We start from the raw sequence: 24,158 nt of genomic DNA, 5'->3' as shown, positions 1-24,158 counted from the left end.
ATCTCCTATTTTTCCCTTATCCTGTAGATAGGGGAAAAGTAAATTTTTCCTGGAATACCCCTTTAAGCTGGCCATATGCAGAAGATAAATGTCAACAGTTATCTCTCCTCGTCCCCCATACATGCATGCTCAGTTGAGTGTTCTGAATGAAGAGCTGTTGTCCGATACCTCTGACGGTATCTTACTTACCTGAGGACAAGCGAAGCTTTGGCTGTCCAGGCATGATGGGAATTGTAGTTTTGCAACAGCTGGAGGGACGCGAGTTTGAGACCCCTGATCTAATATATATGGAAAGCTTAATATGTAGTATACCCATGTATGCTACAGCCACCTATGACTATGTTCACTTCTTTTTCAGTTTGGTATTGCCTTCTATAATTTTTTTCTGCTTGTTTCCAGACAGGAAATTTGAAACGCTATTATACAGATCTTGAGGCCATGGCAATGGTGACTGCTGCATTCTGCCATGATATTGACCACCGAGGTACTAATAACTTGTACCAGATGAAGTAAGTCTACTTTCACATTTTCATACATAGTAACATATAATCTTCTTCTTAAACATACTGTCATCAACAAATACCTGCATATGGTGTTGTTATCCAGTTATTTAAAAACTCTTTGGTCACCTTACAGATAATAAGACATCTCTCTCTATGCCCAAACCCCCCTAAAGGGGTTGCCCAACCATTAATATGTTTTTTCTATCCACAGAATAGGGAATAAGCGTATGATTATGGAAGGTCCCATTAGTGGAGACCTATGAAATATCATGAACAGGACCCTCTATCACCTCTATCTCTATCTAGACTGGCAGCCATGTAATGTCTGTGGGGCTGCAGTGTGCATCTAGGACCATCCCTCAATTCCTACAGGAGACTTTAGACTCCATTCTCAAGATTGACACCATTGGAACCTCCTTTGTAGTCACTTACTATGTCTCAGCTACACTTTTCAGGAGAAAATGCTTATTGGTAATACTCACCAGTCAATCTGAAGAAATGCAACAAGATGGAAAGAAAAAGCAAGTCACTTAGGTCCTTTCCAAGCTACCTGATAAAACTAGTCAACATTTCATGGAAAGTCTTCATGTGTAGTCATTGGCTCAGAAATTGTGATTGATATAGCCTGTGTATGCTCTAACACCAAGAAATAACACAAATATAAGTGTGCTGCTTGAAAAAAGAACTCCACTCTTCTATTATACACAATAAATAAATAAAAGATCATTTCCCATCCTTGTTTAATTGGTTGTTATGTGAACTTTTCCTTTATCTTTTTTCCTTTTCAGATCAGGACATCCACTAGCAAAGCTCCATGGTTCATCTATCCTAGAAAGGCATCATCTCGAGTTCAGCAAAACACTACTTAAAGATGAGGTAATATTGAATAATTTTATTATATGGAGTAATAATAAATGCATGTCGACCCTACATATGCTGTCACATACTCCCTATATACTGTCACCACAGATACTGCTCCCACTGGTCCCCCCCCCACACACACACACACCTGATGACATCATTAGGAAGGTCATGTTAGGCCCTTGAAGGTAGATAAATACAGTGTGTGTGACCCAGGGATTCCTGACAGTGCCCACCCCACCCCTGGGATTCCTGACAGTGCCCACTCCAGGGATCCCTGACAGTGGCAGTAACTCATCCCTGCAGACAGAAGGCCTACCCATCATGGGGCTCCTGTCTGTGCCACCTGCCTCCTCCTGCCGAACATGTGTTGTGGGGGAGGAAGGGTCAGCGGGCCCTACAGAATTCAGCAAGCAGTCTATTAGTCTGTGGAGTCTTATTCAGATAAGTCAGATTGACTTAACTGAGAATCTGCCACCTGCCGCGGAATCCTCATTCCCCCTCATAGCAGAAGCGGCTCTAATTAAAGGCATTTCTAAGGGCCCTATTCCACAGTAACGATAATCGGCCGAATCGGCCCTATTCGGCCGATTATCGTTTGGTGAAATAGAGAGAACGATCAGCCGATGATCGTGTCATCAGCTGATCGTTCATTTAGGGCCAGACCTAAAATCATCGTTCCCCCACCGTGCATCGCTACGGTTGAATAGCGGTGCGCGGCGGGCGACCGACGATTTGAGAAGCAGCAGCAGCATACATTACCTGTCAGGTCTTCTGCTCCGCTCCGTCTTCCTCCCCGGGTCCCACGCGCTCTGGCTTCAGAATAGCCTGTCAGCTGACGGAGCGCTCAGCCAATCACAGGCAGGGACCCCCGCAGCCTGTGATTGGCTGAGTGGCCTGTCAGCTGACTGGCCATTCTGAAGGCAGAGCGCGCGGGACCCGGGGAGGAAGACGGAGCGGAGCAGAAGACCTGACAGGTAATGTATGATGCTGCAAGGACATCGGTAACGATGTCCCTGCAGCCCTCGCTCAACGATCATCGGGCCGTGGAATAGGCCCAGTAAACGAGCGGCGATCTAACAGATCGGCGCTCATTTACATCGTTGATCGAGCCCTCCTCGGCCCATGAAATAGTACCCTAACAAAGGTAAATACTGCAATAAAAAATACAATTACAGTTTGTTATTGAATGTTAAACCATCTAAGATGAATCCTAAATTTGACCAAAATAGCCTACAGATTTAAGCCATCTTTATTATTACATGGTTAACCATTGTAAAGGAAATGTATGTTAAGACATGGCTGTCTAACAGGGATATAATAATACTCGGGATCTGTGGAGACCAGCAGATTAGAGGTTGACAACCTAATCCTAATGTTATTGATATAGAAACATTATTGGGGCTATTTGTAATTAAAGTGTACCTGTTGTTTCAAAAAGTTTTAAAGTGATATTGTCACGTTATTGTCTATAGCATCCGCAAGCTTAGATGCTGCACATTCAATATATACCTGTTTAACACTTGTTTGTGTCTTCTTTCTGCTCTAAAATCTGTATATTTTATCAGTGGGCAGTGTCATCTAGGTGGAGGTTTCATGGCAGTTAGGCCCTCTACCCACCCGGGAGATAGAGCCCAGCTGCCACTGTCCATATAGGAGAGATGACCTAACTGCCATAAATCTTCTACCTAGGTGTCACTGTCCACCGATAAAATGAAGCACTTTTAGGGACCCGCTTAGATGCTGCACATTCAATATATACCTGCATAACACTTGTCTGTGCGGGAAATCTGCGATGAAGCCCCCCGGCGCAGAATCCCACCTGCTTGGTGTCTCTATGGGAGGGCTTGTGCGTCTCCGCTTCTGTCACTCTCCGCTCAAAGAATTGACATGTCAATTCATTAAGCAGAGAGCGACGGGAGCGGAGGCGTGCGAGCCATCCCATAGAGACACCAAGCAGGTGGGATTCTGTGCAGCATCTAAGCTGCAGATGTGCAACATCTAAGCTTGTGAATAGGGTGGAGAACCGCACATAGAGTAAGGGGGGTTAAAACCTGCACGATTTTGTAAGATTGGTGACAAACTGATTTTAGTGCTCCCACTACTATTATTGGGAGAGGGGGGGGGGGGGTCAGGACCTGGGCTGTTTGCCTTTAGTATACACAGGCTTCTCTGGCCAATTACATCACAGCACATACTTTTCTCAGTTTTGCCATGACATAGCACTAGTGAAAGTTCAATGAGCTGTACAGTCCTTGAAGGCTTAAGACTTTTAAATAGAACTAATTTACAAGTCAATGTAACTTTCTGACTAATACCCATTTGAGTATTGTATTTTATAATCACAGAAGAATCAGGTTTGGGTCTTACTGTGTTTGCTTTTGTACATAGTTTTATAATTTACCTGTAAAAAAAATAATGTTTAAAATTTAAGTAGTACTAATAACACAATACATTATACAGTCTAGATTATTTTTGAGTGGCAACCTGTGTAATTCAGCACAGCATTCACAATTCACAGAGGTGTATCTGTCTGCAAAATTGTTTTCATTGGCAACCATCAGAACTGTGAGTACAGCCTGAGGCTGGGTTCACACTATGTATATTTGAGGCTGTATTTGTGAGGCTGTATAGCAACCAAAACCAGGAGTGGATTGAAAACACAGAAAGGCTCTGTTCACATAATGTTGTAACTGAGTGGATGGCCATCATTTAATGGCAAATATTTGCTGTTATTTTAAAACAACGGCTGTGGTATTGAAATAATGGCCGTTATTTACTGTTATATGGCGGCCATCCACTCAATTTCAACATTGTGTGAACAGATCCTTTCTGTGTTTTCAATCCACTCCTGGTTTTGGTTGCTATGAGGACCTGACATGAGGACCAAATACTGCCTGAAATATACATAGTGTGAACCCAGCCTAGGCTGCGTTCACACTACGTATATTTCAGTCAGTATATGTATATTTCAGTCAGTATCTTTCAGTCAGTATTGCAACCAAAACAAGGAGTGGATTAAAAACACAGAAAGGATCTGTTCACACAATGTTGAAATTGAGTGGATGGCCGCCATTTAATGGCAAATATTTGCTGTTATTTGAGAACAACGGCTGTTATATTGAAATAATGGCAGTTATTTACTGTTATATGGCGGCCATCCACTCAATTTCACCATTGTATGAACAGATCCTTTCTGTGTTTTAAATCCACTCCTGGTTTTGGTTGCAATACTGACTGAAATATACTGACTGAAATATACGTAGTGTGAAGGCAGCCCCCGGCTATGTTCCAACTACGGGATCATAGTGCGAAATGACGGCCATCCTGATCATGGTGATTATTTGTAGCCATCAATATTAAGAGATGGCTGCCTTTCCCCTCTATGATCCTGTAGTGAGAACATAGCCTTAGACTGTAATGAGGCATGTAATTTAAGCCCCTTACTTAATAAAGTAAAGCAATGTCCTTACAAAATTGGGTTTCTTTGTGCATATAATAATATTCCATAACAATAACGTAATATGGTGTTCAAATATGAACTCTTATGTCAACTACTGTTCTGTTCTTATCACAATGTAAACATTTCAACATATCTATATTTATTATCTTGTCAATTGAATGTATGATATACCTTGTATCTTGTGGTTCACAGACAATAAATATCTACCAAAATCTGAACAGGAGACAATATGATCATGCCATCCATATGATGGATATTGCAATTATTGCAACAGACTTGGCTTTGTATTTTAAGTAAGTATCCTTTACATTTCCCATTGTGTATAGATTTCTATAGAGTTTTGTGCAATTTCCAACATTTAGGCCATGTTCACTTTCTGTAAGAACATTGGCTGTCGTTTGACACAGCCGGTGTTTGACGTGTCAAACAACAGCCGCACTCCAACTAGCCATAGAGAACAATGTAAAGTACGCTTGGGATCCGTACTTTACAATGTGAGCACAGGCTATCTTGTGCGGCCACATAGCAACCACATAAAATAGACCTGTCAATTATTTTGTGCGGCTGCAGAGAACCATGGCCGTAGTGTTTACAGAGTCTATACACTACGGCCGTGATCCCATACAGTGTAATGTAGTTGCACACTCTCATTAAACAATGGCCGTCGTTGCAACTAGCAACAACGTCAGTTGTTTATTGTAAAAATTCGTAGTGTAGGCTTGGCCTTATTCTATACTTGTAAGCAAAACAACGTAGGAATACTTACCAAATTTTAATCAAAAATTTAAATAATTATAATAAGAATATTAATGAGATTTGTGTTTGTTTTTAAGCCAAAAGTTATATAGTAACACTTGTACTGTGAGGTGTTACAATAGCAATAGATTCTTCATTGCAAGTTATTCAATGTTTTAGGAACATTATTAGTTTGCTGCAGCTGTATGCTGTAGTATTGATAAAAAGCTAACTGATCTAGTATAATATCCAAAAAATATATATAAATAAATTGCCCCCCCCCCCATCAATCTTGCACGTTGGGTTTACTTTTGGGCTCCACAGGTTAAGAATGTAGAACTGCTACAAGAAGATTCAATGGCGGGCAAGTACAATAATATATAACATTAGAGGTCACTTTGTGCAAAGAGGCATGGCATTCTCCTTTGCATATGAAGAAAAGAGGATTCACAGACATCTGTATAGGAAAGGGTTCTTTAAATAGTTGATTTTCTTTACCTCAACAGACATAAGCGTTTAAAAATGGTCATTTATCTCTCTACTCATGGCCTGGAGATTTAACCTTTTTATAGCAAGGAATTCATATTTAGTAACTACAGTATATTTGTTATCAAACATGCAGTTGTAATAACTCTAATTAAATGCATTTCTAACAAAGGTAAATACTGCAATAAAAAGTACAATTACAGTTTGTTATTGAATGTTAAACCATCTAAGATGAATCCTAAATTTGACCAAAATAGCCTACAGATTTAAGCCATCTTTATTATTACATGGTTAACCATTGTAAAGGAAATGTATGTTAAGACATGGCTGTCTAACAGGGGTATAATAATACTCGGGATCTGTGGAGACCAGCAGATTAGAGGTTGACAAACTAATCCTAATCCTTATATGTCATTGATATAGAAACATTATTGGGGCTATTTGTATTTAAAGTGTATGTAATACAGTATATTGTTATCAAACATGCGGTTGTAACAACGTGTACAATAAAATGAATATTATTTAAACCACATGAACAATGTAAACAAAAACACAACAAACATTGGAATCGACGTTGTTTTCTATTTAAATACATCCTTAAAATAAAAAAAGTGATCAATAATGTATATACCTTAATAACTGTTCTATTAAATAAATGCATTGGTCCTGCAAGAAACAAGCCTTCTTTCTTCTACACACAGAGAAAATTCATGTATATTTATATGTATAATTATCTATCATTTCCCCAACAAAAGATCCTCTGCTCTTCATAAGCGCAGGATCTTCCCTATGGAAATTATAGATCACTACATATAAAACGCAAATGATCTTTTGTCATAGAAATGTTACCTTACTACATTATGCATACATATGCATGAATAGGCGGTGCAAAAAAGGATGACAGGCAGACATTCCCTGGTCCCTCAGGGCACCCAACGACCTAAGGCTGGGTTCACACTATGTTGTTGCAATCCGTTTTCTTGGAACAATAGAAAAACACATGCATTTATCTGCATCCGTTTTGATCTTTTTTCCATTGACTTCCATTATAAAAAGTAACTGATCAAAACGGATCCTTTTTTTTAACGTACACAAAAACATAGTCAACCTCATTTTTGTTTACGTTAAGAAAAACAGATTTTATAGTGGAAGTCAATGGAAAAACAGATCAAATGGATGCACACAAATGCATAAGTTTTTCCATTTGTTTTTTTAAAAACAGATGAAAAAAATGGATTGCAAAAACATATTGTGAACCCAGCCTAATTTACATATCTGGATTTTGCTAAATAATAGAGGAATGGTGGAATGGATCAGACAGCAAGGGCTGCCATTTGAATCAGCACGAAAAGGACTACAGTTACATACCAGTAGATTCATATGTATAAATCTGCCCCTTCTTCCCCTTTAAATGTCAGGAAAGATGATTTCACTGAAAAAGCTGTTTCTATGTGTGACTCAAAATGGAAAAAGGCAACATATATTGATTGTTTTTCTTTTTATATTTGTCTACAGGAAGAGGGCTATGTTCCAGAAGATAGTAGACCAGTCAAAAACATATGAGAGTGAGCAAGCTTGGACAGAATATATGAAGCTGGAACAGACTCGCAAAGAAATTGTAATGTATGTTATATCCTAACCTCTTTATTTTTTGGGGGGAAGAACATTTATGGTTTATGTCCAAATTGAAAGTCAACTTTACCTTGTACATACAATTGTGAGAATTAGATAGAATAAATCATATTATTTAATAATGATGTATACCCAATAACACACAATCAGGATACCGACCTACCTAGTTATGCTTACTATCTACTTAACATATGTACATGTCCACAAGATGAAGTGAGAAAGTATTTGTTTCTTATTCTTTTAAGGGCAATGATGATGACTGCATGTGACCTGTCAGCCATTGCTAAACCCTGGGAGATCCAGAGCAAGGTACACTCACCCAATCTGTGTAAAAAATACATTTCTGAGTCACTATTAATAAAATGTCTAGACAAAGTAATGATGCCATAGATACACATCAGAGAGTCATTGACCACCACTTATTACCAGAATAAAAGTGATTTACAGGAATATAAGAAATAGGAAGTACAGAAGAAACCCATTTGATGTTACTATGAGGTTTCTGTTATTGGAAATCTCAACTAAGTTGGGTGTAGAAGACAGATGAAGATGGGATGTAATTTAGAGTTCTTTCTTTTCTTAATGTTAGCCACATAACATCCAGAAGTGTGTCAGAAGTTTTGTCAGCATGTGTTGTCTCAAAATGGCACTAGGGAACAAGGAAGGACTCAGAAAATATAGATGGTCACTATTCAAAAATTTTGTATAAATACCATGGCGCTTTAGATGAAAGTCAACAAAGAGCCTATTAATGGAACTTGAATTTCACACTGTTACTGTACAGAAGAAGATAAGTAGATGCAACTAAAATCTTAATTGTAATAAACACATTTTGGTCCCCCCAAACCTTTCTAACAGTATCTGTGGAATATTTGCATAAAGTCACTAATAACAAAAACAGTAACAACAACATGTATGTATGTATTTAAACTGTCCATAAAACTAGATACATACATGTTATCTTTTAAAGAAAAGCATTTTGCCCTTAAAACGTATGTACCATCAGGTACATCGCTTTAAGTTTATTACATGAATAGACCAGCGCCATGCAGAGATTCCAATGCCACTGTCCTTATATTTAACCGAGGCCCAGTTCCTGTGCACGGTGCCAGTCTATTCCTGGGCACCCTTCAGGCCTAAAGCACTGGAGGCCCCCCAGTGTGACGCTCTCACCTCTGTGACGCGGCTCCATTAGAATCGAAGGAGCCACGTCATCATAGGAGGGGTTTCATAACACTGAGGACCGACGGGCCGCCTCCAGTGCTTTAGCCCTGGCCGGTGCCCAGGGATAAACCCGTGCCACGTGCGGCAAATGGCCCTTGGTTAAAAAAAGGACAGCGACATCGGCATCCTTGCGCCGGTGTTGGTATATTCATGTATAAAACTGAAAGCGATCCCCCTGACTGTACATTCGCTTTGAAGTTCCAAAAATCTTTTTCACTAAAATCTTTCTCAACTAATTTAAATTTGAAGTTAAATATTTATTTCTCATGAACATTAACCGGTGGTTAATGTCTGTGGTTTTCTGTGCTAAAAACCATACAATTCAATTAAAAGAAAAAAAAACATCTCCCATTAACTTCAATAAGAAATGATATGTCAGTAGTTCAATCCAGTTTTATTCATTAAATCTAACCTGCTTAATCCCACAGGAAGTGTGGGGCCACCTTAAAAATATTAAAATCCACAAATCATTGGAGCAGATGGCATCCATTCCAGAGTTTTATAGTAATAACTCATTGTTCCTAATGTTTAAAGATTCTGTAATGACAGCGATAGTTCCACAGGATTGTGTTTAGCAAATGTAGTGCCATTATTCAAGAAGGGGTCACAAAATATTTAAGATATAAGGGATTGTTCCTGTCAGAGTAATCTGATCAGATTTTATGAGGAGGTAAAGTTATGCAATGGGGTCATAGAAATAAAGTGTACAATTATGTGCTAAATAATAAAACACTGGGTAACTCAGCTTCCGGAAAGGACTTGGAGGAACTGGTGGACAGTACATGTAACTTTAGTGATCAGTTCCAGGCAGCTGCTGCCAAGGCTAATAAAATCATCAAAAGAGAGAAGCTCACGAGAAGAACATAATTTTGCTGGTCAGAACAAGTGGAGAAGATTTATCAAACTGGTGTAAAGTGGAATGGTTTTAGTTGCCCCCAGCAACCAATCAGATTCCACTTCCTCACAGATTCTTTGAAAATGAAAGGTGGAATCTGATTAGTTGCTAGGGGCAACTGAGACAATTCTACTTTAAACCAGTTTAATAAATCTCCCCCATTGTGTACAGTTTTGAGCACCCGTATGAAAAAAGACATGGCTGAACTGGAGCGGGTGCAGAGGAGGATGAACAGAATAATCAAGAGGATGGGTGGGCTACAGTACCAAGACAGATTATCAAGCTTGGGGTTATTTACTTTAGAAAAAAAGACGTCTTAGGGACAATCTGATCACCATGTGCAAATATATGAACGGACAGTACAGAGATCTTTGTAGTGATCTTTATCTATAACTTTACGTGGTTTCCACTGTGTTCAGAATACATTCCGAATTCCTATGGGGAAACCCAAACAATAATAGCCCCATATAAAAGGCCCTTTACCAAGTAAATATTTGCTCTACATCATTCCATCAGTGTAAATCAATGTAAAGATATAGTTTATTGTTATCACATCTGACTTTATAAAATGCTTAATATATGAACTAGCTTTATTATATTAAAATACACTTACTATGTCACACCTGTTGTTTTTTTTTTATACTTTTAGGTTGCACTTCTGGTTGCAGCTGAGTTTTGGGAACAAGGTGACCTGGAAAGAACTGTACTGCAACAAAACCCTATTGTAAGGTTCTAAATGAATGCTTGTGAGATAATGTCTGAAGAAGATATTGTGAAACAAATGACCGCATTGTCATTACCACAATAAGATCACTATGTGTAGGAAGCTCAGGATGTAGCTTGTGTATAATGCCAACAAAATGGCAAGAGGTGCCTTATGTGCAGATTATTATACATAATAGAATATATACATCACATCCAAGATTATTAAAGGAGGTAAAAGAAGTTAATGGAAGAGGATCTAACTCCTTGTAAAAACTTAGGCTAGGTTTACACTACAGTATGTGAAAATGATGACTGTCTTTCATAATAATGTCCGTCATTGTGAAAATTTATTCGCACAATGTCGGCTGTTATTATTAAAGATGGCCATCACTGTTAGGTTGTGTGAATTTACGGAATGTAGGGTCACACTACAGAATTAGCGCGGAATTTCAAGCGGAATGCATGCTGGGGACTCTGAAGTTCTGCCTGTCCGATTGATTCAATAGGGTGTCTCACGCTCACTCCGCCATCCACTCAAAGAAATGACATTTCTTTTGGAAGATGGCAGAGTGCGTATTAGACACCCTATTGAATCCATGGGACAGGCAGAACCTCAAGCGGAGTCCCCAGTGTGGATTCCGCTGGAAATTCTGTGCTAATTCTGTAGCGTGAATGACACCTTAGTCTGCAAGATGAGTACATAGCTGCATGCAAAGAGTTAATCTGATTTTCTTACTGCGTGCAAAAAGCCAGCAGCCATACCACAAAAGAGAAAATGCTGATAGGGTTTGATAAATCCCTGTCCAGGTGCAAAATCAATTTTTTGTGTGGATTGCGCCAAAAGTGTTGCCAGAAATAAGTATTTTTAAATATTAAATTAATCAGAAAGGGGGGGCCACATCCAGCTTTTGTGAAAAAATCCTCCAAACATGAACAGGTCAAAAAAGTGCTTTATTGAATGCTTTTAAAACATGATCCAGAGAGTGTAGCAGACAGCGTGGGACGCCGAACAGCAGCTGATAGTGTGAAGGCCCTTTCCCGCGCGCATGCGCGCTTCCTCAGACACGCTTCCTGAGGAAGCGCGCATGCGCGTGGGAAAGGGCCTTCGCTGCTGTTCGGCGTCCCACGCTGTCTGCTACACTCTCTGGATCATGTTTTAAAAGCATTCAATAAAGAAGTTTTTATACGGCGAGTGCCTCTCCTTCTCTCTTTTGTTGGAACTGTACAATATTGCTGCTGCTGCATTCCCCGAGAGAGCACCCCGTTATATAGGCTTTCAGCTACTTGACTATGCATGGTGATTTGGTGTAGTGCCAGTCTACTGTTTCTCCTATATAGTATTAGGTCAAAAAAGTGCACAGTGCACACTGGGTCTCTGAACTCAAGTCAACTACAGTTCTTCAGGGGCCAAAGCTGTATTTCTATATTAGAGAAGAAAAGCTGCATTTTTTTCGAATTATATATTTGAAAATATTTTTATATTTTTAGTCTCCTATTAGTTCATGAGGTTTTCAAAGAGGTAAAATGGTCCTCAGGGCCATATAAAACAGTCAACTTTAAGCATTAATATACAACAATTTCTGACAATCACTACGCTTTGGAATTTCTTATGTAGTTGACCGCTCTTAGTGCCACCTTAAAGAATTATTTCCATCTAAGAAGTGACCCATCTCCATGATACTCACATAATATATATTACCTTTCAGATATCCTACCGCCTATATTCCCAACAAGCCACAAAAGTCTTATATGACTTATGTAGACATATAAAAACTTATGATTATGAATTATGATATTCAATAATAGTTATATGATATTGATATGGTTTTAATCTCTTATTGTTATTGTAAAGTATGTGTTATTACTAGTTGTACAACAATTGTACAGTGTAGACTCTGTTCTAGCAACTGCTGCGATCCAGAGGGCATAGCAATAAGCAGTATTAATACAGAACACATTTACTGAACTTTCATCAACAGACAACCTTCTAGTGAACTCTTATATTGTTTTCTTATAGCCAATGATGGACAGAAACAAAGCAGACGAGCTTCCTAAGTTGCAGTGTGGTTTTATTGATTTTGTATGCACATTTGTATATAAGGTAAGTTATTCGTGTTTATATATATATAAATATAAAATTATTCAATTATCTTGATAGATAGATAGATAGATAGATAGATAGATAGATAGATAGATAGATAGAAAGAGATTTTTTTTTATATAACAAAACATAGATAATGAAAAAAAAGGTTAGGACTAAAAGGCTTTGGTATAAATAAAAGATTTCTCATAATACAATGGACTCTCAAAGGGTGCTGTATGGGCTCATAGAAAATCTGTACAGTCCTTTGATTTCCCATCTGCACTGTATTTTTGTGAACCTTGGGCAAATTTTCCACCTCTTTGCATGCTTCTACTTCAACCACTTTTGAGAGGTTTCCTACAATAGTTCTTGTCACCTAGTAACATAAAGAATGTACTTCATTTGTTGCTACTAATTCAGGTCGTAAATTCATAAAAATGCACAATGGAAGCCTCCAGGAGTAGTACTCAGATCAGTTACGTAAAATACATTAATACTGATCTAATGTCATTCCTAGTGAACTTGGCAGACTTCATTTCTTCTTATACCTAACCTAGGTAAGGGAGACAACACAGGTCAGGATTGGAAAACATTGATATAAAGTTTGATTGTCATTGCATATAGTCTTGTTTTAATGGATGGTTCTTTTTCCTGCTCCAGGAGTTCTCAAGATTTCATCCAGAGATACAACCGATGTATGACAGGATTCTCAACAACAAAAAGGAATGGAAGGCATTGGCTGATGAGTATGATGCAAAAATGAAAGCTATAGAAGAGGAGAAGCAAAAGGCAAAAGGCATCCAGCCTGCGAAGCCAGGTGGGGATATAAAAGGATATGGCCATAGGTCTTATTAAGAAAGACTAAGGGTATATTCACACGAACGGACTCCGGCAGGTCCTGGTAGTTCCCACACACTATATACTTGCTGCGGTCTTAACGCTGCGTATGTAATCCTACCGCCCTTAACCCCTTCTGCTCCCGCCCGGCTCCCCCGCTGTAAGCATACATTACCTCTCTCCTCGCTGCACGGGTCCGGCATCCTGCTCTCCCATCCGGCCAATCAGTGGCTGCAGCTGGGCAACACACTGATTGGCCTGACGAGAGAGCAGGACGCCCGACCCCGTGCAGCGAGGAGAGAGGTAATGTATGCTTACAGCGGGGGAGGCGGGCGGGAGCAGAAGGGGTTAAGGGCGGTAGAATTTCATACTTGCTGCGGTCGTTCAGACCGCAGCGAGTATATAGTGTGTGGGAACTGCCAGGACCTGCCTGACTCGCAGCGAGAATCTCGCTGCGAGTCCGTTCGTGTGAATATACCCTAAATCTATATTTTATGCATGCAGACCAGCTTACAAAGAAGCATTTTGCTGATCCGACAGCTGAACTTTTCACATAGGGCGATGATCGGCCTGTTTAGCTGATAATCTCTTTGTGTGAAATGCCCCTAAGAGCTCTTAGTTTTTGTTATAGCTAGGGTTTAGCCAACTTTTCATCTAATGATCGGTCTGAACACCCAGACACAGACCAATCAAAACTTTTAATATGGTTCAGTGACCTGTCAATATTTTTCTTTTAAATAACAGGGACACTTTAAAGGTTAAAAAGGGAAATTAACTCACAACATTGACACGTGTCACAAATTTCTTGAATTGATTGATCATCTAATTGTATAACTATGAGAACCTACTCAAGTGACCAATTTCCTGATGTTTATTATCCTTCTTTTTATCTACAGCCCCAGCAGTGACAGGGAAAGAGAATGGAGGAAATGTCCCCATAGCTGAGCAAGCACCTCAGTCAAAAAGCTGTTCTATCTTATGAGACTGTAAATACTTTTGCTTTGTTTCATTTTCTGTTTTTCATTTTCTGGGTAGATCATGTTATATGATTATACTTTAGTTCACGTACCGTAAAGAGTTTTGACAACATACATTTGTAATGTTATTATTGCCCCACATTTATGGAAATGTCTATTTTTGTAGTTTACATAAATAAGCATCATATACCAACGTTTATTGTTGGCTGAAATAAAAATCAAGCTGCAATCAGAACAGTATTCCCCATATTCACTTTGGTATGTTAGTTTCTAGTCATTTCTTCCCAGTTTTATAATGCAATAATGTTCATTGTACTGATGTGATAGAAAGAGTAGCCCAATGGATGGCTTGTAACAGAGTAAGGCTGTAGTTTGGTGCAGTCACTTTGTGTCTACTTTGAATATTGCAGTAAAAATACACTTGCTATAAATAATTGTACAGTCTGGTAAGGTGAGCCGCCATCTCTGTTCCTTGTGTTATAGAACACTTCCCCCTGACTTTCTCCTGAATTAAGACCATTGAGCTCAAAAAGGTCATACAAATGTAGCAGTTGCCAACATGCATTGTACATACATCTAATATGATTTGCTATAAGAGATGATTTGACATGTCTCTTTTGTGAATGCTCATGTTTCCTATACAATAATTCTGGACAATCTTTTTTTACATGTAGAATTGTGCCATTCCTCCATAATTTCTGTTGTAAATATATGAATAAATTGACAACTTATTGTCAATTATCAAATGGCATACCTTATTACCAATTAGGTATGCCATTTTGACACTATCCAAGCAATGCTTATAGTGGTAGAGGGTAAAGGCACACTCCCTATCAACAAGGAGAATGGTCCAATTATCAATTTATAAAACAAGCAACATTGTGCACTGATATATCTAGTGACCATGAGGACCTTGACCATCCAGACCTGCTTGCAAACCTAAATTTTTAGTTTATTCATACGGTACATTTACCAGAGGAAAAACAGCAGAATGGTGCAACATGGTTATAACAGTATTTATTAAAACCAGCATGTCAGGAGGGTGTAAATGGATAAACCGGCCTTTAAAAACTGAGTCTAGGCCAACAATACTAGATCGGCAGGAGTCCAACTCTTGTCATCCCTGATTAACTGTTTGAAGATGTTGTAGAGTTTGTGGGAGCACTGCAGTCTTTTTAATGTTTAATATCGGTTTCACATGCTGTAATATTTGTAGCTAAAATGTAATGTTTTGTATTATTGCCTCATTCAAGTGAAAGGGAGAGGCCTGCAATACTTTTATACCCACTATGAAAAAGTATAACATTTGCAGGTATGAACCAGTCTGTGGCTAGGTTCACACAATGTTTAAAGCTGTTAAACTGCCGGTCGCCGGGCTGCATTCAGGACGTTCCTGCAGCCGATACCTCTGTGTAGTGTCCCACCACAGGTGTTTCTACTTTGAACACCGCTCGCAAAAGCCTGGTACTTCAAAAGTTAAGTGGTGATGAAGTATTGTATAAGTTTTGCCACTTGATCACTATGTCTATTTATGTATATATGTTGCACTGCTGTAGTCACCTAAGGGTTACTGTATTGTGTTTTGGGATCATGTACACCAATGAGAGAGACTCTTTTCTTCTACCTATCCCTACTCCTTTTTCTTCACACTCTGCTATTCTACTCACTACCTCAGTATCTCTCAGTACAGATCCAGTGAGAGCAAGTCTGTCTCAGTCAAGTATTTTTCGCCTGCATTATCAGAGACTTGCCAGTAAAGAAAAGTTTTATTTATTCTACTGGGGCTCAGTGATCATTGCACCAGCACCTACACACAAGCTATACCATCCTTTGGTCATCTCCCCTTTCTGAGGGTGGTGGTACTGATAGTCCAGGTGGGTCATCTATCCACTCCGGACCACTGTGATAAGCGCCCAAGAAACCCATCACAACCCGGCAGGTCACCGACCATTGGGGAGCAATATAGCCAGCCACACACTAAAAGCAGGAATACCATCACACCTATGTGCCTAGTTAGCACTGGCGTCACAACAACATCCTAACCGGCTGAGCTATATTCCACCGACCATCCACCATAGAAGTGGCGTCACACAGCACCATCTAGCAAGTGACCGGTTGAGCAGCTACAACATTTGTATCGGCTGCAGGAACGTTCCTTTTTTAACATTGACTTGCGGGCAGCATCGGGTGTGCCCTTAAATCAGTAAACCATTCACTTCAATGCAAAGTGCGGCTGCCTTTACATTGTTTTATCAGCTATAATTTAGTAGAATAGAGAAAAAATCAGGCGATTCCTTTTTGAGGCTAACTGAATATATTTGATTGTAAGCTTTCGAGAGTCTATAATTTAGGCATGTACATTATAGGAAATAATAGGCATGTACATATTTTTAACATGCATTAATTTCAAAGCAATGCCGCCCCTACAGTAAAGAACGGACGTTTATTCCATTGCAATCAGTGTCCGTTCTTTACTGAAAAAGCACATAGTGAGAACGTAGCCCGTAGCTGATGTGAACATTAATGAGGTTGCAGCACCCACACAAGTGCTATTTCCCCTTTAAACAGCTGTCGTTTAAACGGGAATCCACTGCCAATTTAAGATAGGCCATCTGAGGATAAGGATAACTATTTAAGCTTCCTATAGCTGTAATAATAAGGCTGTACTTCACTTGCCCCACAAGCATGGCTTACCCCACATTTGCAGAGTACTCGTTGGCCAGATAAGTTGGCCTTAAAGCCTTACCTTTAAAGCCTTGATACACAAATATGTTTTGAGAAACCATATTACTAACCAGTTATTAAATTTAATATTCTCATGAGGTTTATATATACAGGGGCGGATTAACTCTACCATAGGCCCCGGGCTGTTTACCAATCCTGGGCCCCCCTACCCTACTGTACATATGGCAGCGCTAGCGTGGTGTTCATAGTACGGGATAGATAATATCATGCTGCCCTGATCTTTGCAAAATCATGGTAAAAAAAAAAGCATACATTTTTTGCTAATCATTTCAAAGCTATATCCAGGGACAATACTCCACCGAAAGTATGTCTTTTTGGGTGGCCATGGGCTCTTCAGGAGCTAAGGTCCCAGGGCTACCGCCCAAAAAGGACCTATTATAATCCGTTACTGTATATATTTTGTATATGGATTGCTATGAATTTGATCAGAAAAAGGATGAGCAAATAACACTGATCAGACAGAATGAATGGAAGCCTCAATCCCTGGCTGGAAAGGGCATAAAGGCAGTAAAAGACCAATATTGAGAGGTGCCCATTCTGATTTCTTTTACTAGTATTTTAATGATGATTGGGAAGAATATGGCTTCAGCAGTTTCCATACCTGATTGTACGGAGCCTAGGGCAGGAGACAAACTATTACCAAAAGACATAGCGATTCCTGTTACCTAGGAGTACCATTAGCTTTGACGTTATATTGTTTCATAATGACTAAGAAATATGCGTTAAATACTCTGAAAATCTGGTTTTCCCAATCCTCCATATTGTTGTGATTGCAGACAGATTATTTGTTTCAGTTATAAGCTGGGTTCACACTATGTATATTTGAGGCTGTATTTGGTCCTCATGTCAGGTCCTCATAGCAACCAAAACCAGGAGTGGATTGAAAACACAGAAAGGCTCTGTTCACATAATGTTGTAATTGAGTGGATGGCCGCCATATAACGGTAAACAACTTCCATTATTTCAATACAACAGCCGTTGTTTTAAAATAACAGCACATATTTGCCATTAAATGACGTCCATCCACTCAATTACAACATTATGTGAACAGAGCCTTTCTGTGTTTTCAATCCACTCCTTGTTTTGGTTGCTATACAGCCTCAAATATACAGCCTCAAATATACGTAGTGTGAACATAGCCTATATAAAGTGTTCCCAGATACAAAGCACAATAAATACGTGGAGTGTGTACGATGTAAGAGTTGTATTTGGTCTTGAGTCACGAAGATAAAACCATCAAGATGGACACAGCTCGGAATTTTAGTGGTAATGTTCATGGAATTAGTGTTAATTGTACATATGTGTATAAATGATCATCTTTTTACATAGGAAGACTGTCAGCAAAATAAGCCTATTTGCATTGGGCTTGTGTATGCAAACAAATACAGACATAAGGTCGAAAAGTTGCCCTAGGGACCAGTGAGTAAGTGAAATATGTGGAAGTTAGATTCTTATTAAGGACTAGGGGCACATATTATAGTGTGCACTAGTTTTAATAAATGAAGTCCACTATATCTTACCACCACTTATCAAAGAGAAAAGAAAATTGCACTTGATTCTGATGCTAAATAAATCACAGTCTTAGGGCCATATTAGACTGAAGTTTACTGGTGTCTTCCTGGCCTTTCCACGCTGGCTGAGCAGCCTGTCAGTTCAGAGACTGGCTCTGAAGTTGTAACGGCTGCTAAGTGCAATGTGGAGAAGCCAGGAAGACACCGGGGAGCATGGAGAGGTAACATATGCAGTTTATTATATTCTTTACAGATTCATCAGCCATTGACCACGCATTGCTATTACACGTAGTGATGCATCGTTGGTAGCCAATGATTTTAGGTCCATACCAAAAAATACACAATCAGCCAATAATCGTTGTCATCGGCTAATTGTTGTCTTTATTACATGGTGTGATAATCTTCCAAATTGGCCTGATTCCGCAGATTATCGCTCTATGTAATAGGATCCTTAAGCTTTTTGGCTGTACTCCATGTGTAGGGATTCTATTAAAAAGGTATTTTGACCTATACGCTGGGGTAGCTATGTGGCTCTTTCAATACACCAAATGTGGTTTATTACCGATTTATCTTTGTATTTGTTTCATTTTCAGGACACAAAAGAGTAGTCTACCTTTTTAATGGAATCCTGACATACAGTATAACTCTGGTATATAGCCAAAGTATAATGTAAACAGCATCTTAGCGTTAGACACCTAGGGTGACGTAATTAATAAAACAAAATGACTTAAAACAAAAATGTCTTATACAATCATTACGTATTATATAATCAATGTAAAATAATAAAGTCTATGATTTGCAAAAGCAGGGGCATATGTTTAGAGGAGGAGAGGTAGAAGTTGCATCTAGACACTGTTATTATCAATCAGAATCTGGAACAGGCAGTCAAAAAGTAATATAAAACTGCTATGTAGATTGAAGGATAAGAATTGGCAGCTTGGAGCTGTCCATAACCCTGTAAGGTTTGTAAAATTGGTAACAAGACTTTAAGGCCACATAAGAGGGGACAACAACTATAAGTTGTTGTTATAATTGTTGTTATAATTTTAAAAATCTAAATCAACAGGAGAGGTGTCTCCTGAAGGCAGGAAGTCCCTAGAACAGAGTGTCACGGCTCAATGCGTCCATCAATCAAATGACTGTCTCCTCTGTGAGTGTGTTGATGAACGGGACTTCCTGTGTTTAGTTTCTTTTTTTCAACCACCATAAGACTAAAAAGCTGCCTTCAGGACCAGTAAGTATAAGGATAGTGACTAGAGATGATAGTTACTAGAGATGAGCGAACCTCAAGCATGCTCGAGTCGATCCGAATCCGAACTTTCGGCATTTGATTAGCGGTGGCTGCTGAAGTTGGATAAAGCCCTACGGCTATGTGGAAAACATGGATATAGTCATTGGCTGTATCCATGTTTTCCAGACAACCTTAGAGCTTTATCCAAGTTCAGCAGCCTCCGCTAATCAAATACCGAACGTTCGGGTTCGGATCGACTCGAACCCGAACCTGGTTCGCTCATCTCTAATAGTGACACTTTAAGCTTAATATCATTACTAAAAGTCATAAGTTAGGTGGAAGATGCATCAAACTGTGATTACAGTGGGTCACTACTTCAGTACAATCCCAGCCCTCATGGCCCATCAACAGGTCATGTTTTGAGGATTTCCTTAGCATTTCACAAGTGATATAAATATACTCATCAGGTCTTATCACAGGTGTTCCTTGTATGGGATATCCTAAAACCTAACCTGTTGGTGGCCATAAGGTGGCCATTATGAAGCTCTGACTTAATGGGTCATTACTGGGTCCAGGATGAACCAAATAAATGTATTCACAATACTGTTACCGTATACCTGTAAGGAGTTAAAGAAGGATACATCTGAATGTATCAGTTTATAATGTTTGAATTATGTTGTACTTTTCAATAATTTAATCAGCAATGCAAGGTGATTCCTAATCTCAAAGGCCTGAAATGTTAGCATTAGCATCAGTGAGTAGTCCTTAGGCAGACGGAGAATAACATTTCTATTGGCAAAAATAGCTTAGTAACAAGAAAGCAGACTGTGTACAGTATTACTGCATGAATCTCTCCCTACTATGGTGTAATGTTGAGACATTGTGACTGGGCTTTATGTAGATAAACGACACACTGCATGCATGTACTCTATAGACTTTAGGCTTAGGCATAGGTTTTATACTTTGCATGTACTATTTAGATAATAGCACTATTGACATGTATGACATACTGATTGTACTTACAGCTTCTTTTCTAAATGTTCTGTGCTTTATATCTCGTTACATTATTCTCAGGCATTTTTCACTAATATTTCTAAATTCACATTCATTTCCTCTTGGAGTAAAATACAGAATCTGCTACTGCTGGAGGGTGCAGCTCTGCTGCATATCATGGTTACTTCTGCCACATTCTCAAGCCGCTGGCGGTAAATTCTGGATACCGACACGACACCCTCTAATGTAATCAACCAATTAGATGCATAATAATGTGGGTAGAAACACTGACTTTGGAGTAATATTTGCAGTAATATTAAGGGCTGTGCCGTTACTTCATATTAAGAACCAATTACATAATATGGCAGCAAGTAGAGAAAGGGAGAAAAGGAGAGCACTCACCAAGTCATTTTAGTAAAGATTTATTTGCAAAGATAAGACAAACAAAACAGCATGTCTGCTTCTGCTCCACCTGCTTAGCAGACATGTTGTTTTGTTTGTTTTTATTTTTGAAAATAAATCGTCACTAACAAGACTTGGTGAGTGTCCCACCTTTCTCACTTTCTCTAATTGCTGCCATTGATTGTAAACTGTGCATTGGTGCACCACATTGTGACGCTAAGCATGTATCTACTCCCAACGGGATTCTGAAATCATGATCTGAATCATATTTAGACAGTGAGGGTAGTGGTGCCGGTGCCGCTGTATCTGCTTTGCAAGCTTGGATGCAATTAATATGTTATGCATGGGGTATTCCCATCTCTGCACTTATGACATATCCACAGGATATGCCATAGATGTGTGATAGACAGGAGTCTCACCTCTTAGATGGAGTATAAAACAGTCTGTTCAGTTGTTTTCAGTGTCCCAATGACCTTCAGCTGCCACAAACAGGCAAGTAGGGGCCTTTCATCTAAGGATAGGTGTGGGTCCCACACTCTGAGATATGCCATTAATGTCCAGATGGGAATACTCCTTAAAGTAGAATGTTTGCAGCAAAATAGTATGTAATGCATAATATTTAAGATAAGGTAGCTTCACACATAACGTATCCGCAGTGGATTTTGCGCTACAAATTCGCAGCGAAATCTGCTGCAGATACCTTTCCTGTAACTGTCAATGTGCTTACATACTCCGGATGGTTCCACCCAGTCAATCAGTGCACGGCCCACAGTCACTGATTGGCTGCGCGGGGCCTCCGGAAGCCTTCGGGAGCCGGCAGCGAGGGGTTAATGGGGGCGGCATTTACATACTCGCAGCGCGAGGACAATACAAAGAACATCTCTTCACTTCTCCTGTAATGGTGCTACAGGGGGATTAAATACTTGTTTCTAGGTTCCCATAGAATTCATAACTTATTGTTGGATGTCCCAGGAATGGGATGGTTTGTTATCAGCTTTTTGAAACCGTTTTTTTTCATTGACTTTCATTATAAAAAAAAATGATCAAAACAATAGATTTTTTCCCCCCAAGCATACACAAAAACGTGGTTGACCACATTTTTGTGTATGTTAAAAGTAACCATTTTAAAGTGGATCTGTTAAACAGACTGGAAAAATGTGAACCTACCCTAAGTTGAAAGATTTAATGTCATACCAGATCACTTGGGAACTTTTACCTAATAGAAGTATGGCACTTGTGCAACATCTTACAGGCATTGTGGTGGTATACAAATGAACATGTAATATATTGGGATAAAACCTTTATGATTTGGGGATTTCTAATATGTCACAATAAAAGCGAGGATTCCTCTTATTCTGGACCTGTACTGGAAATATGCACACTATCTGTAGTTTCTTGTATATACTGTTACCTGTAAAGTTACATGAGAAGACTGTGTGATTTTAACAGACATTGTAATCTGGGAAATTGTTTTAAAATAAATGTGTCGACAAATGTGATCTGCGTCATAGTATTGTTATCCATTCCCTTTTTTATACGAAATGTCATAGACATCATAAGCATAAAATCATATACAGTACCTAGTAAAATAAAGAAACGCAAACTTAGGCAACGGCAAAAAGACTGAGCGTCTCTTCATCCATGAGGCAGGGGTTAAGTGCCTGCCTCAGACAACGCTCTGCCGCAACTGAAGGGGGTGGCAGCCTACAGGCAAGAGTCACATGACCCGCAGGTTCTTAAACTTACAGTGTGGAGCGATCAGCCTAATAGTGGATAGGCATTATTACTATGTGAGGGCACAGCATGGGGCATTAATATTATTGTATGGGGGTACACAGCAAGGAGCATTTTAGTGTAAGAGGGCACATCAGGCGTATTATTAGTATAAGGGGGCACATCAGGGGCATTATTATTGTATGAAGGACACAGCAGGGGGCACTATTATTGTATGAAGGGCACAGCAGGGGGCACTATTATTAAATGAGGGACACAGCAGGAGGCATTATAAGTATATGAGGGAATAGCAGGGGATCCTACATACAGGAGGAAACCGACGTACCTACTAGCTTTAGCCTCCCTTGTGGCCCCAAGGTACCCCAGTCTGAAACAGACTACAGTTGTACTGTTGATAGTGACTGGCAAACACCTTGAAGTGGGTTCTGATAATTTTTCTTGCTTACAAAAACAGATTTTAAGGAGAACAACTAATCTTTAAGTGAATGTTCACACAATCAAGTTTTTAAATTGGAATTACTGAATAGTAAGCCAGTAGTGAATTTCAAAAGAGGTCTCTGTCTTTTCTTCAACTATGTCCTCCATTTGTGATCTATTCCTGGCTTAGTATTGAATAATTGTCATTGAAAACCTGAATGTGTGAACACACCCATACAAATATCAGTTTAGTTAAAAAATAGTGTAATAGACCAGAAAATTAGCAAAATTTGTGGAACATTAATTAAAGTGTACCTCCCAAAAAAAAAAGGTCACAGGGCCTTGATACTAATGTACAGTACATGCACAGTCTTTGTGTAAATGTGCTCAGCTGTTAGTGAATTATAGGAAGGGGTCTGTAACAAAAAAGAAGGTCCAAGTAACCCCATCTACAAGTCTCTTCTTTCACACTGCAAAGACTGCTTGATTGCTGATGTGATCCCAGGACCTCATTTGCTAGCCATTTCTTCTCCAGATACACAGACTGCTTGTGATCCTGTTGAGCTGTCTTTCAACAAGGTAGAAATAAAAGGCTGCTCTATCCAAGACTCCTTCACATATGCCTTACATTAAAATGGAGCAATTAAAATGGTAATTCTGCATTAGAAACTTGCATCAGACTCTGGTACATATTCTAAGAGGTTTAAGTGGATCACTGGAGATA

The 24,158-nt window shown here is 39.3% G+C and overlaps 1 protein-coding gene across 2 annotated transcripts in view; it reads left to right on the top strand.

The window, feature by feature from the left end:
• PDE6A (phosphodiesterase 6A) overlaps positions 1–14,552 on the top strand; it is a 66,171-nt gene extending 51,619 nt beyond the window's left edge. For both annotated transcript variants that reach the window (XM_069955150.1, XM_069955159.1), the window contains 9 exons: positions 400–509; positions 1,292–1,379; positions 5,020–5,120; positions 7,564–7,671; positions 7,926–7,989; positions 10,449–10,523; positions 12,522–12,605; positions 13,248–13,404; positions 14,321–14,552. In XM_069955150.1, coding sequence (XP_069811251.1) covers positions 400–509; positions 1,292–1,379; positions 5,020–5,120; positions 7,564–7,671; positions 7,926–7,989; positions 10,449–10,523; positions 12,522–12,605; positions 13,248–13,404; positions 14,321–14,406 — 873 coding nt within the window. In that variant the 3' untranslated portion in view covers positions 14,407–14,552. The remainder of the gene's footprint in view (positions 1–399; positions 510–1,291; positions 1,380–5,019; positions 5,121–7,563; positions 7,672–7,925; positions 7,990–10,448; positions 10,524–12,521; positions 12,606–13,247; positions 13,405–14,320) is intronic.
• Positions 14,553–24,158: the final 9,606 nt, after the last annotated feature.

This window comes from Dendropsophus ebraccatus, chromosome 1, assembly GCF_027789765.1.
Source record: "Dendropsophus ebraccatus isolate aDenEbr1 chromosome 1, aDenEbr1.pat, whole genome shotgun sequence".
Taxonomy (NCBI): Eukaryota; Metazoa; Chordata; class Amphibia; order Anura; family Hylidae; genus Dendropsophus; species Dendropsophus ebraccatus.
Note: the sequence above shows the minus strand (reverse complement) of the source record. Positions and strands in the feature narration are given on the sequence as shown.